Source organism: Anastrepha obliqua, chromosome 4, assembly GCF_027943255.1.
Source record: "Anastrepha obliqua isolate idAnaObli1 chromosome 4, idAnaObli1_1.0, whole genome shotgun sequence".
NCBI lineage: Eukaryota > Metazoa > Arthropoda > Insecta > Diptera > Tephritidae > Anastrepha > Anastrepha obliqua.
In genome coordinates, this window is record NC_072895.1 from 1,808,985 (window position 1) to 1,821,454 (window position 12,470).

At 38.0% G+C, this 12,470-nt stretch overlaps 1 protein-coding gene across 8 annotated transcripts in view; it reads left to right on the forward strand.

The window, feature by feature from the left end:
- LOC129245976 (mucin-2) overlaps nucleotides 1-12,470 on the forward strand; it is a 156,725-nt gene that overhangs the window by 30,702 nt on the left and 113,553 nt on the right. For all 8 annotated transcript variants that reach the window (XM_054884440.1, XM_054884439.1, XM_054884441.1 and 5 more), the window contains exon 2: nucleotides 2,534-3,300. In XM_054884440.1, coding sequence (XP_054740415.1) covers nucleotides 3,226-3,300 — 75 coding nt within the window. In that variant the 5' untranslated portion in view covers nucleotides 2,534-3,225. The remainder of the gene's footprint in view (nucleotides 1-2,533; nucleotides 3,301-12,470) is intronic.

Sequence of the window (12,470 nt, forward strand, 5' to 3'; positions counted from 1 at the left end):
TCCTTTCATGGCCAAATGCAATTTTCCGAATAGGTAGAAGTCACAGGGTGCCATATCAGGCGAATCGGCGAGTGATTAATGGTTAAAATGCGATTTCTAGTCAAAAAATCAGTCACAAGAGTGGATCCATGCAATGGTGCATTACCATGCAATAAGCGCCAGCTTCCTCCTTCGCGGTATTCAGGGCGAATTCGACGAATGAGATGCAACAAACGATTCTAAACGCCAAGAAAAAAGATGGCATTGACGATTTGGCCCATTGGCCCGAACTCCTTGTGGGCAATTATGGAATCGCCCTTGGAATCGTAATAACAAATGAGCATCGACTTGATTTTTGACTTCTCCAAAACGATTTTTGGGTGGTGGCTCGTCTGGGGCCTTCCATTCCGCACTTTGACTCCAGCAATAATGTTGTAAAGGAAGTTCTCGTCTTTTCTCGCCTCTTTAATGAGGTCTTTCGGATGTTGAATTCTCAGCAATTTTTGGTACTCAGTTAACTTGTGCGGAATGAAACGTGCACAGACCTTTAGTAAGGCCAAATGATCAGTTAAAATGTGATAAATCGATGTTTTGGAGATATTCAACTCCGATTCCATGAATTTCAACGATGATTTCGGTTAATTTTTAATATATTTACAAACAATTTCGATGGAGTTTTTGGTGATTACTAATTTTGGGCGGTCATTAATGTCCTCACAACCATCTCTGAAAGGTGTAATCCAGTCATGAACTGTGGCATGAGATAGACAATATCGTTATAAACTTTTTTCATCAATTCAAATGTTTCGGTAAACGTTTTGCCGATTTTAAGGACCAACATTCGAATTTTTAGCCATTCTGAGTTACTGAAAACCAATGCCAAGAGCGCGCTTTCCATTCATCTCAAAATATATACCCAGACCCGATGAGAGGGGGGGGGGGGGATTGGGGACTTTTTACCCCGGGCCCGGAGTTCTCAGAGGGGCCCGGACTCGAGAGTAATTCGAATTATATGAATTAGACATAATTGGAAAGGGCCTGCATTTGCAATTTTCCCCCGGGGCCCGGATATGCTCTCTACGGCCCTGTATATACCTGTGTGCGCCCCTGATCTCTTTGCTAAGTCATTCAGTATCTCTGGCTTCATTGAAACGTTTGTACCTCCTAAGGCCATTTCCAAATGAGGTTATTGAAAAATTATCAAATGTGAAAAAGTTAAAAAATGTATCTCCGATCTATATATGCTAATAAAATCGAATATTAGTATGCACAGGGTCTTCCATGTTTGATCTAAGTTTTGCGTGTTTAGTTTTGACAGTCGTCATAGTTAAATGACGTATCTTTTTACAGATCTACATTGCAGCAAAATGAGTTCGATTTCGCTCGAGAACCGTGTAAAAATAATTGTGGAAAATGGTGGATCTGTACAAATTATATTCAGGCAAAACAAAGGTTGTTTAGGTCGTTATGATCTTCCAACAGAGCAAAAATTAGTTGACTAGTTGGGTACAACACGTAAGTTCAATACAAGGATGATGGAATTTACCAGTTTGCTCTTTAACTCTGGTGAAAAAGAAAATTGTGAGAGGAACTTCGGCTGCCATTTCACTGGGGAGGTTCGGCAACCGAGTTCTGCACGATCATTTCACATGTATTCACACACGCGTCCAATCAGTCGTTGGTTAGTTGGCACCAACTATCACCAACACAATCTCACTTTTTTTTTGTAAACACACCTCAAGTGACGTCAGCCCATCAACTGATTCTGTCGGATTGGCTCAGAGCCGAATAACGGACACACCTCTACGAATTTTTTCGCCATGGGTTCTACAGTGCACATTCCTACCAGCCGTTCAAATGTAAATATCGCTGGTGATGCCATTGGACCATTTTCCTACGATTTCGAGATGTAAGAGCGGATTTTTGACCTTTTGTTGATGGTGCGGTTATTGACGATGTGTGGTTTCAACAAGACTCTGTTTCAAGTAATTTGGATGTTAAAACTGAATGAACTGTTGAAAAATTTCTTTAGTTTTGGTTGTCATGACAGTTGCGGAAACTTAGCTATTCAGGATAAAAGGGTGTGCGTATTTGAGGACTTTGTTTTGTAGGATATATCTTTTCCAGCTTCTGTAGTAATAAGACCTTCTTTAAACGCAGTATGCAAGCTCTAGCTATGCCTATAAATTATTTTATAAGACTGTTGAGAAATGCACAAAGTAGGCGTATGGATTAATAAACAAAGAGATCTCGCCGAAACAGCGACTTCTTTGCGTAAAAAATTGGGTAAAATACGTGCCGAAGATATGATTCCACATATTCCGGTGCAAAAGCATGTAACCGAACACAGAATCTCTTCTTTTGTAAAGTCCCTAAGCATAACTTTAACTACTTCCACTTTCGCCTTCTGCCCCCTCCTCCTAGTACTAGTGCACTGGGTATGTGTGCATGTATGTAGTGCAACTGTAATTGCCTTCGATCTACACTTTTCCCATCTCTAATTCCATTTCTGCCAGGCAAATGATTAATGATTTGTTCTTTCTTGTCTTTTCAGAATTAATGATTTAATTTCAGTTTACGAAAACAATTGAACATTAGAAAAACACGCGCACCAACAAAGCTTCAACGAAACCAAAACGATAGCAACAACGGAGCTGAACGAAAATTCGAACAATTAACAAAAACAAACAAAACAAAAAAACAACACAATTGCGATTTTGGAGATTTTGTTCTCTGCCAATTAAAACATTAGCGAAGAAATAAGCAAAAGTTAAAAATACAATAATTAAAAAGCTGAAGAAACATTGAAGAAGAAAATAAAGTTAGTGAATCAAATATAATAAAAACACAAAAATGTCGGAACGTCAAAATAATTTAAGTAATTGGCCGCAGCTTTTGAGGCGTTTCAGTTTTAGAAAAGATATAAGCGGTTGAGCCATCGCCATCAATGACCGTGAAGTTCATCGTCAACGTAGCAGAAAGTATACATACGCGTACATATGTATGTATTGCATGTATCACCAATCGAATCAGTTATGATATAATAGTGGAAAAAAATCTGCCAATGATAAAGTCAAGAGGAGCAGTAAAAGCGAGTAAGAAAGAAACAACATAAAGCGTTAACAATTAGAAACAATTATTGTAATTGTTAAAAATTGTCAAAACATTTTTGCAAGCCGCAAAACAAAAACAAAAAAGCTAAGTGTTTTTCAAAAGCATACACATACATTGAGAGAATCTAGCAAGATGGATTTGAGCTTGGAACGCGATAGCTCTTCGGCGCTGGGCAGTCTCTTTCAACAGATCATCAATGATTTGAAGGTAACCGCCAAACACTATCACTCACTATGAGCACGTTTGTATACATATATATTGTGGACGTCAAACGAAAGTGATACTTTTTTCTGACTATTTATTTATTTATTTTGTACCTTCAGTTATTTTTTTATAAAAATATAATTTATACTACAACAAGCATCATATACAGCAAAGTTTCGAACTTTGTCTAAGATTTGTAAATAAAAATTCGGAAAAATATGCAATTTTATAGCTCATTGAATTTTGGTATAGCAAAGTGCAAGTTTCAAGTAGGTCTAAAATCACACTGATTTTTTAAATTTTTTTCGGTCTTGTGCATTTGCTCCATTTAACGCCTACTCCACATTATTTTGGAAAATACGCAACACCGTCAGCAGAAAAAATTGTCAAAAATCAACGCGATTTTTGAACCACTTGAAACTTGCACTCTGTTATACCAAAACTCAATGAGCTATAAAACTGCATACCCGAAATTTTTTTAAAACTTTGGTTAAAAAGTTTCAAGCTTTGATGAAAATTTGCCGAAATCTTAGAAACTTTGTACAAAGTTTGGCACTTTGCTTGATATGGTTTTTATTGTAGTGTGAATCTTGTTTTTATATATAAACTAGCAAACCCGGCCCCCGTCGCTGGGCACACTAAAATAGAATAGATATGGTTTAGAACAGAAAATATATGATTTTCATATTATTTATTTCATTATTCTTTATTCAAGCGCTTTGGCATAAACAATATTTTTTGTTTTTCTATTTGTTTTTGAGTAAATATATCCAAATCAGAAAGAAATATTGACACATTGTAACTCACACTGTCAATTTGACAGTTCAGGTCCGCCCCAAGCGTTAAAAAAGTAAGCGACATTATGGCTGATTCAAAAGAACGCAGTACCCGTTGCCAGTGCTCCGAATTACAACCAAACTTTACGAAACCCATTTTCAATACTTACTTAACAATGTGCGTAAGTTTGGTTTAATTCGGTGCAAAGACACGGTGGGTCCACGTTTTGGCATATATTTCGAGACCCTAGTCATCAATAGGTATGAAAACTACCCCGTATTAAAGCACTTATCAACAGCTTTTATTTGATATCCATATTGTACAAACACATTCTAGGGTCCACGTTTTGGTCTCTATCTCGAGACCCTAGTCACGGAGCGGATGGAAATACTCTAAACTAAAGCATTCACCAACAGCTTCCATTTGATACCCATATTGTACATGCACATCCGAAGGTTAACCGGGTCCACGTTTTGACCTATATCTCCAGCCCTATTTCCAAAATAAAATCTAATCCATGTTACTCGTGGATGATGTAGCTTTCGAATGGTGAAAGAATTTTTAAAATCGGTCCAGTAGTTTTTGAGCCTATTCATTACAACCAAACAAACAAAGTTTTCCTGTTTATAATATTAGTATAGATACACATCCGAAGGTTACTCGGGTCCACGTTTTGACCTATATCTCGAGACCCCAGTCACGGAGCGGCATGAAAAATACTCTGTCCTAAAGCATTCACCAACTGCTTCAATTTGATATCCATATTGTACATACACATCCGAAGGTTACCCGGGTCCACGTTTTGACCTATATCTCGAGCCCTATTTCCAAAATATAATCCATGTTACTCGTGGACGATGTAGCTTTCGAATGGTGAAAGAATTTTTAAAATCGGTCCAGTAGTTTTTGAGCCTATTCATTACAACCAAACAAACAAAGTTTTCCTCTTTATAATATTAGTATAGATAATTGAAATTACAAATTAAAAAGTAAATAAATAAATAGTCAAAACTTGTCAATATATGGTGTACACTTTCTTTTGACGTTGACTGTACGTATTTATAAATTAGACCTAATTAAGCTTTTTAAGTACATATCCTTCCATCTAACGTTTGGAATTTAGTTTCAATCGACTATAAAGAGTACACCTTGCCATTAACCTGTAAATACTAAAAGCTTTAAGGGGGGAAACCGGTTTAGATCCATCAAAATAATCAATTTTTTTTTTGCATAAATCGTTAGTATAACTACTCAAGAATATGTGGTAAAATTTTTAAAGCGAAATTCGCATTATTTCGATTCTATGAGCACTTAAGTGACTGCCCGTCGGTTCCGCACCGTGGCGCGCGTTAGTTAGAACGACGTTTTCCTCGCAACTACTTTTTCTCAACTGGTGGGCACTCTAGCTCAAAAAGTTATTGATCAATCGTTCTAAAATTTTTCGGGATTTTTTCTTTATTCAATTCTAATCTATATGAACCTAATTCTGGCATTATATTATTATTTAAAATATGGTTTTTTAACCAAAATAGATGAAAAAACATGGTTTAAACTAAAACTACTTTGTGTTCAAGCGCCTCAAAAGCATGCAATTTTCAATATTTTTTTACCACAATTAGGTTCATATTCCTGGAAATATGTTAATAAAAAAAAATTGCTGTTGATTTCAGAGAAAATTTGCAACTTCAGGAATTTTCACCAACAAGACACTCGGATGGCGATCGTCCATGGACAGCACGCTCTAACGCCACTATTTCCCGCAGAAATAGCTTCAAAAAAGTTTAAATGTGTACCTAAAAATATAAATAAAATATCCTCTAAACTTTAACAATTCCTAATTATTCCTCCTTTGTTAAAAAAATTCTCGAAAACTTCAAAATGTTGGCCTCCTAAACCGGTTTTCCCCCTCAAGTTATTTGAAACATCCATTGTTTGCATAAGTGACGAAATATTAAGATTTCTGAAGTACCCTGTTATGTATGTCAGGTCGGCCATCTTCTCGGCCTTTTTTTGGGCGGCTGAGAAGAAGTTGACGCAAAAAAAGAATAACGGGAATAAACATCTACATTAATGTAAGAAATCCTGCCTAAAATAAGTCCGATAATAAAACTTAAAATACAATGCCTTCCACGGCTGGTTTCACAGTGCCCACTACTGTCAAACCAATTTTTCAGTACAACTTCGACTTCAGGTTTCAACACCTGACCCGTTTTTTACCGGGTTAGCGTAACATTTACCTTAATGGCACCACACAAAAAATACAATAGTTAATGGAGTCTAATCGGGGTTTCTAAGCGGCCAATTGGTATCACCGCCGCAATTTACTATATTCAGTGGAAAAACAACCAATTTTGAAAATGTTTAAATATTAACGAAATTTTGACACATCACTGATGTTATTCTTGCTGTCAAAGTCCAAATAGTCTATAGCTAAGAATTATCACTACAGATTTTAATGACCGCAACGCAAGGTGTTCTTGTTTACTCGTGTACAATCAAAAATCGACTCACTGACATATAATAAAATCTGACATACCTATAATATAAATAAGTCGATTGCAGTGACTTTATTTAAACAAAAATAAGTGTGTGCGTAGAAGAGAAACTTAAATCTAAGAGTGGCACAATCCAAATATTTGATTGACCACGCTGTAACAATATATATACTTTTTTTTAAATTATAAAAACATTTACTACTATTTTGGTTTGATTAGTGTACGACTGTGTGTGAGGGTCTTAAAAATGTGAAGAGATTCAATACTTTTTATATGATTTAGTTTAATTATATTTAATTAAAAAAAACTCATTAACACTTTGTTTTTGGGGGGCTATCTTTATTATTTTCCAAGTTCTGTTCATTCTCATTGCCTTAACCATCTGCGTGTAGAAAGAACGAAGTCAAGAGCGTGCGCACACACATTCATAAAAATAAAAGTATCAAATAACCAAAAAGGCATGCCAGAGTATCGAAGCTCCTTGTTTTCTTTTTTTCACTTTTTTTGTTTTAATTTTGTTTATTCAAAGACCTCACAAAATGCACTCAAATTCATAATTCAATGCACATCACTGAGACATCGGCTAGGCAGGCGGGCCGGCAGCAGCTGAGGTCTACTTACTTAAGTAGAAATGAAAAAGTTAAATTAAAGCAAGAATGGCGGCAGCAGCAAGGTCATCAGCGTCTCTGTTTGTTGTGCATTCAAGTGTTCGCTCGTCTGCCTTTCGTGTAGACACAAATGTTTTCGAACATGTGATATTTTATCGTTTGAAGCGAGCAGCAAGAGAAGAACAAGAAGAGCATACGAAATTGGTAAACAAAACATTTAGCGTACATTTTTTTCTTTTATTTGTCATTTTACTATATTTCTCACGCATGCATTATGAGTGCTGAACGCGTTTTCGGTTATCTTAAAAGCGTTTGGGCAAATATCAAAGTGTATGCGCACTCAATTTAATAGACAGTTTTATTTTGATAACATTTTTTTTGTTTATGTATTTTCACTTGCCTTCTTTAGCTGTGCAACATTAAGGAATAGAAAGAAACAAGCTGAAAATGCTAGCAACGCCAAATAATTAATTGATGTGGCCATGTGGTTTTCAGTTGCTTGAAAATAGTTTTGCTGCATAACCTTGAAATTGGGTTTGTTAGTGTGTTTGTAAAGGAAGTAATTTATTGCCTTGGACGCACTTCGTAATGAGTGGAGCATTGCTTTATTTCCTAGAATTAGTTGCACTTCAAATGAGCAGTGAGTTGAACTTTCAAAACTATTGATTAGAAAGTATTATCTGCGTGCCCATTGAATGCTGAAACATAATCAATTAAGAAATAAATTATAGATTGTATTAAATGCAGTATTTGAACATTAAATCGATTTTTTGATCATTTAGGATATTTGATGTCTTATTTTTTTATTTATACGAATAACACTGTGCAACAACCGAAACCAGTCCGGGCTGTGTTACTATTTTCTGAAACTATATCCAATAATAAAATCGTCAAAGGGTTGGTTTGCAAAAGCAAGCTCGACGTTTTTTACGACCTACTAAAGTTTCGATGTCCCAGCTGTTATCGGATTTAAGAAGGAATTTTTTTTTTTTTAAAGAAAAGTCGATTTAATTATGCTCGTTCTACGTCTACTCGGCTGCCAGACACAAAGCAATAGAGGCCGACTCCCACTCTACACGAAACACCTGACCCCAGCCACACACCAGCATGGCTTCCCAAGAGTGCACAGTACCACCACAGCACTCACCGTCAAAACACCCAGATCAACCGCGGGCTCAACTAAAACCGCCCCTGCAAGAGGACTGTCCTAGTAGCACTGGACCTAAAGAAGGCTTTCGAGACTGTTAGCCACGCTTCTAGATGATATTTTACAGTCGACACTCCCGCCAGGGCTGAAGAGGTGGACCGGGAATCATCTGACATTCGTTGGTGCTATTTCGAGAACAAATCTCTAAACAGAAGAAAATAAAGCTAGGAGTTCCGCAGGGTGGTGCCCTTCCACCCTTACTTCTTAACTTCTACATCTCGAAACTCCCCCAGCCACCAGAGGGAGACTCCCTGGTCTCATTCGCCGACGACTTCACGAAAATAGCGTTGAGCAATGACATTGATGACCTGTGCGCCAAAGTAAACGACTACCTCACCTGCCTTCCTCGCTTCTTCACTGCAAGGAACTTACAACATTCCCCCACGACGTCCACGGCGACCCTCTTCACCAAATTAGGTAAAATTGCAACTTAAGGTAAAAGTCGACGACATACCAATACCGATTGTAAACAACTCCAAAATCTTGGGAATTACCTTCGACAGTTTGCTTTCCTTCTCCGCGCATACAACCGCTATTGTCACTAAAGTCCAAAACCGCCACAAGGTCCTCAAATCGCTTGCCGGCAGCACTTGGGGCAAAGTCAAAGAAATATTCCTATCGCCGGTTCTAATCTATGCTGCGCCTGTCTGGTCGCCTGGAACTAGTGATTCGCAGTGGACGATGCTTGGCACAATTATTGAACTGGCAAGTCAGGGGCATCCTGTAATGAATACGAAGCGGTAAAAATAAGCTGTCCCCAAGGCGTGTGCAAAAGGGAGATCTTCTCGCTATTCCAGAGGCAAGCCGTTGTCAGATGTACTAACACGGATACCTGCAAAATTACTAAATAACCGTGGCCCAGTTTCACAAATCCAGAAATGACGAGTTGTTAAGAAAGCCATGAGCAGACATATTTGGAATTACGTCAACAATAATCATGCCAGGAAGATGGGGTGGCCGTAGAAGGATAGATGTAGAAGCTGCAATCAAGAATAATCGAGAGAAACAGTGAGTGCCCACGTCTGGGTGCTCTACGACATAAAATGATGGGGGAATTCTCGATAGTTAACTTGAAAGAAATGCAGAAAAGAAAATAGACGACAATGGCAGATTCATAGACAAATCAACATGGATCGATAAAGAAAAAGCAGTGGTTCTATAAGTAGTCTATCACTTTGTGCTAATTTGGTCCGGGCTGTGTCACTTAGACAACACCACCACCACTACCACCCCTCCTCAAAAAAGAATATATAGCTGGTCGTGATCATGCTTCAGGATACCGTTTTTCTATTGTAAAATCCGAAAGGTAGAGAAAACAGAAATAAGTGAAAACGCCGTCTATTTGATCATCTACCTGTGAAAAAATATTATTTCATGGCCTCACACTATACCTAAAAAAAATTCATAAACTTCAATTAAAATATTTGCTCAGATGCGAGTATTCCATCTAATCCTGCTCACCCATTACAGTTCATTGTTAACTAAATGAATTGGCCGAGTATTAGAGAAAATGTCACATTGATTAATGCCATTCAATGTGGATTTGCTGCACCCTTAACATTTTTATTCTACACAGATCCTTCTACAAGTAGTACCTGAATTGATATTCATGAAGCGTTTAATCATTTAATTGCAACTGCGTCTTAAAGCGCTTGTCTCCCTTCGAGCCACAGCTGCTTACGGCCACTGAAACCTCACCCATAAGTGCGATCAGAGATAATTCCTATGGCAAATGCCAGCTACACCGTAATACTTTTAATGACATTCGATTGTGCGAGATTTCATTTTCGATAAATTTACAAAACGCTTACGCTCGGATTGGGGCAGCGTTCACGGCATTTAGATTTACTTATTTCGTTGCAGCGCTGCACCGGCCGCAAATTGTAAATTCTGTCCCAAATACGTTTGTTATTTACATTTTACGGTTAACACGAAATCAAAACAAAGTAAAACTGCCGAAAATAAACTAAACCGAGAGGCAGTGGTTGGCTGGCTGGTGCTCTGTGGGTTATGTATCTTCAGCTACCGTAACTCTGTCCACAGTGGTTTGTTGTATGTTGTGTGGTCCAGTGTTGTTGTTAGCACACAATTTACATTTTCTTGCTGTTATTGGCCAACACACAAAAGTAAAATCTCTCCTAATTTTAGCATTTGTTATGCAAATTAAGTAATCGGGGTGCTTTGAGAAATCTTCGCAAGAAGTATAAGCTAATTGTTTATCAGATTTTTTTTGCGCCAATTTTTTCGCCAATGTTTTAAAGTTAAATAAAATGTGATAAGCTGAATTTTATCGTCCAATGATTTTATCCTCTTCAATCGTGCATGCGCCGAAATCAATTAAGTGTGAATTGACGTAGAAACCAAATTCCTAAAAATATCGTAAAAAATATACAGCAGGTGTTCTGGTGTGCGTGATTTTCCTCCTCCCTACATGAACCCAAAAGTTCTTTGCACTATAAATAAAACACTATTATATTATTATAATTTGTGTGTGTGTGTGTGTGAAGACTGAAAGAACCAGGAAGCTGCTGCCGTGGTAAAAATATCGTCTGATGAACTGACGGATTAACTGACTGGCTGGGAACTGGGAGCCTCTGACATGTCGCATTCTATGTAGTCACTGCTGATGCTGCTGCGGCCGGTTGCCAGTTTTTCGTTCGCCTCACAAGGTAAAAATACCCTTCTCGAAAGTAGGTGATCGAAATGGAATTTAGCCCAACATTAGAGAAGGCTAAAATGCACTATGCATGATAATGAGGCGCTTGCCGTGGTAGGGCCGAAAAGATGCATCAAAGATCTTGAAAATCGATTTTTTGTTTTACGCATTATAAGATTAACTTTGTCCAACGCATGACTAACCCTTAGCGAATTGAGTCATGTATGGAGGTCCTTTTTCTTCCTTCTCGTTTAGAAGAACCAGTTGAACTCCTCGTTGAACTTCATCTCTTCCTCTGCCGTTTGTTACTAAAACATCCGTAGTGCTACATAATTATTTAGATCTGTAGCGAAATAGATCGTCTTCAATTATTTTTCCTTGGATCTTGTAGGGTATTTGTGTCTTCTGCCCAATGGATAATACAAGTAATCGGCAAGACACCGTAATTTTCCTGGGAGCTAAAGAGAAATGCCTCGGTTATAGGCAACAAGGTCAGAGAGGTTCCTTAGAAAGCGTTATTTTGCTGTTCTTGAATAATCGTACTTACACGAATGAATGGAGATTTGCACCTCGACCTTTCGATTGTTTGCGCCCGTACTTACACATACGCCTAAGCCTTTCGAGAAACCAACCATAACCAGAACCAGCAGAAGCGCGTGTCCTTTAATCCATATTCTATATGAGTTACATCAACGATTGTATTATAACGCATGGGCTGAAAAGGGCCAAACACATACGAGTACATGGCACTAGTTTTATTGCATTCGCCTCGTTTTTAGTCAGTACTAGCCTTAAATATTCTATTCATTAGTGCGTGACTTATTGTGCTAAAAGTGATGCTAATTTTGTTATTTTCAAAACAATGAATCAAAAAGATTTTCGTGTGGGGGAAAATGCCGTTCAAGCGAAGCAGGGGTTTGAAAAGTGTTTGGGGACTCCACTACATCAGAAACAACAATGAACGATGGTTTGTTGACTTCAAAGGTGGTCGTAGAGTCACAGAACGCCGATGACGCACAACGCAGTGGACGTCCAAATTAGGCGATAGCACCAGAAAACATCAAAAAAATCCACAAAATCGTTTTTAATGATCGAGAAGTGAAGCTGCGTGAGTTAGCTGACATCCTAAAGATATCAAAAGAGTGTAAAGTGTTGGCGTTATATTGCATGAAGATTTGACTATGACAAAGCTCTATTCAAAGTGGGTGCCGCGTTTGCGCCCAAAAACGTGCTGATGATTCTGAGCAATGACAAAACTATGTACACGAATTGAATTTCGAATTGTCCTCCATCAACCGTAATCGCCAAATTTGGCTCCCAGCGACTACTGGCTGTTCGCAGACCTAAACAAAATGCTCGTCGGTAAGAAATTTCGCTCGAATGAAGAGCTTATGGCTGAAACTTTGCGGCGCTGGAATGAGTGCGTTGTT